The sequence below is a fragment of the Falco biarmicus genome, chromosome 4 (assembly GCF_023638135.1).
Source record: "Falco biarmicus isolate bFalBia1 chromosome 4, bFalBia1.pri, whole genome shotgun sequence".
In the NCBI taxonomy this organism is placed as follows: domain Eukaryota; kingdom Metazoa; phylum Chordata; class Aves; order Falconiformes; family Falconidae; genus Falco; species Falco biarmicus.
The window spans coordinates 44,145,144-44,151,143 of NC_079291.1; the positions used below are offsets into that span (position 1 = coordinate 44,145,144).

The 6,000-nt window shown below is 41.8% G+C and overlaps 1 protein-coding gene across 2 annotated transcripts in view; it reads left to right on the forward strand.

Annotated features, from left to right (window-relative positions):
• GAD2 (glutamate decarboxylase 2) overlaps positions 1-4,970 on the forward strand; it is a 41,606-nt gene extending 36,636 nt beyond the window's left edge. For both annotated transcript variants that reach the window (XM_056337177.1, XM_056337178.1), the window contains 2 exons: positions 1,645-1,734; positions 2,384-4,970. In XM_056337177.1, coding sequence (XP_056193152.1) covers positions 1,645-1,734; positions 2,384-2,557 — 264 coding nt within the window. In that variant the 3' untranslated portion in view covers positions 2,558-4,970. The remainder of the gene's footprint in view (positions 1-1,644; positions 1,735-2,383) is intronic.
• The last annotated feature ends 1,030 nt before the right edge of the window (positions 4,971-6,000 follow it).

Here is a 6,000-nt window from a genome sequence, read left to right on the forward strand (position 1 = left end):
CTGTTGTTTTGCCAATAACTCTTTTTTTTTTCCTTATGGGATCCAGGCACAAGGGAGATGAGGCAGTTGTTTTATGAGTGCATGAGTGTACAGTTTGCTCAGTTTCTGAAACTAAACACTGGCATCTTGGGCTAACATTGTGCACACACAATTAGAACCAGCTCTTAAGTAATAACAAGTTGCAGTTTCCTAATAGCAGGATCTGTTATGAGTGGGTGTTACAGTGCCCCACACAGTTCTGAAGGGGTGGCTGTGCAAAGTGCTTTTATCAGTGTTCTCAGGTGGGCAGTCACAGGAGACCTGGAGAGACCTGGAGAGACCATCTGCACTGCAGTCCCTGCTGCATTGGGGTGCAGCACAGCGGGGCAGGGGCTAGTGTTGCTCAGGATCCCAGCTGGCTCACGGGGCAGAGGCGACACCACTGTGTGTGTTGTGAATATCTCTAGGCATGTTGGTTCTGTTGGGGGGGAGGGAGTCCAGCTGAGATGGGACCCCTGGGTGCCACGTGCTGAGCTGGAGCACAGTGCCCAGGGCAAGGCAGTGCAGCCTGGGTTGTGTGGCTGTACCTCTGAACTGCGCTGGACTGTCCAGTGTCTGGGCATCTCTCTGTGGGCAGCCCTCTCCAGCTGGGGTGGCTGGGGACAGGCCTGGTAGAGACCTCTGTTACAAAGTTAACTGGTATTTTGCCTGAAAAAAAGAAGAAGAAAAAAAAAAAAGATGTAATTTTAGCTTTGTTCCTCCTCCTTGTGATGGCTTTTGCGCTCTGTACTTGCCCTGGGAGGTTTTGTCTCAGAATGTTGCTCTCCAGTAGTGATCACTTCGTGCGTGCCTAAGGTGAAACATCACTACGTTTCTTCAAACAGAGATCACAGGCTCATACTCACAGGCCACGATGTGATCTATTTCCCCTACCTCACACATCATCACTGAATTTGGTCTGCTGGATCTGATGATGAGTAAAGGAACTGGCAGCAGTCGGAGTTGCTGTAACCCATACATTTAGCACGTAAATGCTAAGAGGAACATAGCAAGGCAGGCAACTCTTGGGAAACTGCAAAAGTACACAAAATGTCAACTAGTTCTTACTTTATGCCTTTCTACTTGGTGCTCCCATGTAAGTTAAACTAGCTAAGATGCTGTGGTGCATGCATATTAGTACAACAGCTAGGTGAATCGAACTGAGAAGAAATAATTTCATTAAATGTAAGAAAATCTTACACTGTCTCATGCACCACCTGTGACTTCTGTTTACAGAACCAGATTCTGTATTCCTCTGTCAGGTGATAAAAGTAAATGACACTGTCCTCACCTCTGAATGATCTGTAGTAGACTTGTAGCCACATGATCCCTTCAGCCTCTGGAGGGGATGGCACCTACAAAATCTAGATGCCTCTCAGTGGGCCATAAATATATTTGCTTAGCTGGATGATGTGTTTCCACATCACATCCACCCTGGGAATAAATCGCCTAAAATTATTTTTTCTGCATTAATAATGATGATGACTCTCAGTGGACCACAATAATGAAAACCATTGACTGCTGTCACAACGTGATGTATGAGAGGGAGGGAAGGCATGAACGTAATTGCAGTTGAGATATTATGAGCTTTTGTTACAGTGTAAGCCATTATTTTTCTGTGTTTAGCCTCAGCACACAAATGTTTGCTTCTGGTATATACCTCCCAGCTTGCGCAGTATGGAAGACAATGAAGAAAGAATGAGCCGCCTTATGAAGGTAAGCAGCACCCTCCAGGACATCATGCAGTGAACAGTGAAACCCTTGCAGGCAGGGCATCCACGAAATGCCCTCCAAGGGCACAGGGCAAGGTCACCTCATGATATTCTGGCAAATGGCACTTCTGTGGTCATTGTACTAGAGGTTTGTCTGGCACCACATTTGCCTCATCCCTGTGGCACTTCCCTGCCCTGCGTGTGTGTACTGAAGTTACGGTGAACTGCAGTCGCTAAACCTAGCAAGTGCCACAGAAGCTCAGTAATCCCGTGGTACTCTAGCATATGAAAACAAGATGGAAAACGATTGAACAGTATGTTTTGAGCACTGCAAAAAACAGCTACTGTCCCTGTCAGCAACGCTGAGAAAGTAGGGGGGGAAAGTTCCCCCAGTGATTTTAAAAGCAGGACAAAGAAACAGGATAAACCCAGCGTCTCTTCAATAAGGCATTTATTCCTTATAGGAGGTTAATGGTTTTATCAATATTGGATGTAATTTCAATTTAACTGCTTCTTGTAGCTGTTCATCTTTTTTTAAAAAAGAGAAAACATACTCTTGTGTTTGTTATAATAAGGATGATACTAATAATGAAAATAATGATGATGGTCAGCATCCGCATCCTCCTCCTCCTCCGCTTTTTGTTACGCTGCAGGTGGCACCAGTGATAAAAGCCAGGATGATGGAGTATGGCACAACCATGGTGAGCTATCAGCCCCTGGGAGACAAAGTAAACTTCTTCCGGATGGTAATCTCAAACCCCGCAGCAACTCACCAAGACATTGATTTCCTGATTGATGAAATAGAACGCCTGGGACAAGATTTATAATAATTGGGTGTGAAAGTTGGTTCCTGGACCTCTAAGTAGACAATTAAGTTGTCACAAACTGTGCGAATGTATTTGTAGTTTGTTCCAAAGTAAATCTATTTCTATATTGTGGCATTGGAGTAGAGTACAGTTTAAAATCAAGAAACATGGCTCCTTTAAAGTCCTTTCCTGAGTTTTAGAATACCTCCTTAATAATTAGCTGCACAAAAAGCTGCATTGAAACAAATAAGGAAGAACAGAAGATACCTAAAATTTTATCCCAAATTTTAACATAGAAATTACTTTAAATTAAAAGCAATTGGACTGAATTATGCCAAATTTGCCCAAAATTAGGACAAAATCAAATTGGGGGAAGTGGGAGGGGGTGGTGAGAAGCAGAGTATACAAGCTGTATGTTGAAAAGTGAAAGTATTTTGCCTTTTTCGTAGTATTAGAACAGAATTTCTAATTTACCTATAGCAACATTTCAAATGTATTTAAATAGGTATAGTTTTACAAAAGGAAATATATATATATTAAAAAATCCTATTTTGTAAACTATATATTTTTATTTTATATGGGTTATAAAACTGCAAGGACAGAAGCTGAAAATTAACTAGGGTTCTTTTTCTTTTGATGGAGGTGCCTCAAATATTTATTACTGCTTATTTTAAAATACAAGCCCACATACTACATTCCTTAGAGGTACCAATACCTCATTTCTCCATGTCATACGGATTGTACATCTCCAGGGTTGATTACTGAAAAACCTCAAGAGTACTGCAGCTCTTAAAACCACTTAAGATCAATTACAGTACAATAAGATGCTATTGTTCCTAATTATGTTTCCCACTTGGCCTAACTAAGCAGACGCACAATCAATATACAGTGCTAACCAAGACTGAAATAAGGTTGTATTTGGATGGTTTCTGTGTTCTGTGATAAAAAAGCCTATCCCCAAAAAAAGTCACATGTCTGAATAAATGTTTAGCCCATAACCAGTTCTGCTATGAGCAGTTCAAAACTACGTTGAAAACAAAGGTGGACTGGAAGTCTTACTACTAAAGAAATAGCGCAAAACCTCACTGCTAGAGTGAAGACCTTCTTACAGATGTACATGTCTGCAAGACAAGGCCTGAATTAATGTGACTGTAATCTGAGTGACAGGGATGGGGTCTAAGTAACAAACTACTTCGTCAAAGATTTCTCCCTGTGCTGGACTCTATCCTTGTCTGCAGCAGCTTTTGAAATTGCAGAAAAAATTGCGATAAGGCTACATCTGCCTAAAACAGCCCACACAGAGCCTCACAGCCTTTTTAGAAACCATGGGCACAACTCCTGCAGAATTCATGTGCTGCATCATTCCTTAACATTAGAGGTGACTCTGGCATGGAAACTGAAATTTACCCTCTTTCCCCCCAACATCTGGAAGTGTTGGTAAGAGTTCTGCAGCTCAGGCCTGTCTACTTATAACCCTACTAAAGTTTTGGTTTTGACTTTGCCTAAATGGCCAGCTTTTGTTTGTAAAGCAATATTGTTCTGCTGTCTCTCAAATACTTGAAGAGGGGAAAAAAAAAAAAGTGCAATGTGGTTTTAATTTCATCAAAAATAGCTAAATGGAGTATTGATTCAATGTAATGTCACAAGGACAAGAAGTAAGAGGAAATAATTGTGTCTGTAATTGTGTTGCCTTTATTATATTGATAGTACTGTTTTGTCACCTCAGATTGAGGCTGTGCACTTTAGATTTAAACTGTACAATGTTGCAAATCAACATGTGTTGCTGTATAAGCTTGTACAATATATTATTGATATGTCATTATTTGTGTGGTAGTAGTATTGACACTTGATATTGTAAGAACTGCATTCACAGCGGCCCCTCTACTGTATCTTTGCTTGGTACCAACCTCTCCTCGTGAGCTTTTGGGCAGACCTCTCACCTCACGTCGGTGGACTCCCATTGCTACCTGTGATGCATAGTGTTGCAAGTCAAGCTACAGAGGAGATACCAATTCTGTTAGGAGGGCCTTCGATGTGACCTTGGCTAAACGTCTCAAAATCAGCAGACTAATCACTGAAATACTGAGTAGAGCAGCAAATTATATTCTTTTTTTCTTGCTGGGAAAAAAAGCAAGCAGAGAGTTTAAAAAGTAAAAACAGTGCAGGGACAATGATGAAGGTGATCAGTAGCCTGGTTACATCTTGCATGTGCAATTCCGTTTTAGAGTGCTAAGTGCAAACAACATATTTATTAGCTGTATGTGCCAATCCAAGTTTTACATTTGGTGTTCCAGGAAAACCAGCATATTTTTTTTTCACGTTACTGTATTTATTGCAGCCAGAAAAGAGCGGCATAGCAATCTGTTCTTGTGTTTGACCAAAGTATCTTATCTGTGGTGTTGATCTAAATCCAAATAAAAAGTGTAAAACGTGACTCTGGGTCTTTTCATTAGCAGCACTGACGGGCACTCTGAGCATTTATCATGTGTGCCATTTCAGAGCAAGGCCCCAATAAAAAGAATGTTTAATTGTAACTTTCTGTGTCTTCTGGATTTTTTCATGGTGAGATGCATTCTGTTAGCTATCGTAACATTAAAAAAAACCACCTCTCCATCACCAGGCCCTTTTTGAGGTGATACTCGGCACCAGCATAGAAATGTGAACCTGCCATCTGGTATTCCTTTACCTTATCTTTGCAAGGTGGTGTTAGTCAGACAGGCTGAACAATTTTTTCTGGTTTGCTTTGTCTTTTTATTCCAGAAGCGTTTATCCCCAGATTAACCATAGATTTTAATCAGCCTCCAGCACAGCAGTGAAAGCAGTTAGGGCACTTTCCAAGACAAGACAGACTTACATGATGGCAACAATTTAAAAGGGTCATGAAGTAAAAAAGACAAAACAACTGACAGAAAAATTGAGATTTTAATCCTTATGTCTCCCCTGGGCCAGGGCCTCATTCCTCCAAAAACTGCCACCTGTCTGTTCTGTTTTCCTTCCCCCACTGAAGTGATGCCCAGCGTGATGCCAGCAGCAGAGAAAGAGAAAACTGTGCCGTCAAAGCAGCAGCAGTCAGAAAGCTTACACCTGAAATGAGATTTTCTGTATCATTTCTTTAAGTCTGCAGCAGAATTTGAGATGAATGCCTGTGACAAGTACCTGCACAGAGTCCGGCTAGGAGGTCCGTAAGGAAATAGAAGGAGAAGATGTAGGCATATCATCCTCACTCCAATGAAGCTCTTTGTTTGGCACTTGGAGAGGAAGCCCTCGTTTAGTATTTTTGAGTGCTACACCCACCAAAGTGCATGAAGCTTGGGCTCTGCTGTAAACCTGTTGTACCCAGAGCTGCATGGAGTCTCCCTGAGAGAGGGGTGGCTGGAATGGATTTTCCCAACCAAGTTGAGCTCAGAGTGCTGGCTGTGCTCGGGGAAGGCAAAACAAAATTGCCGAGCAAGAGGGAATTCACA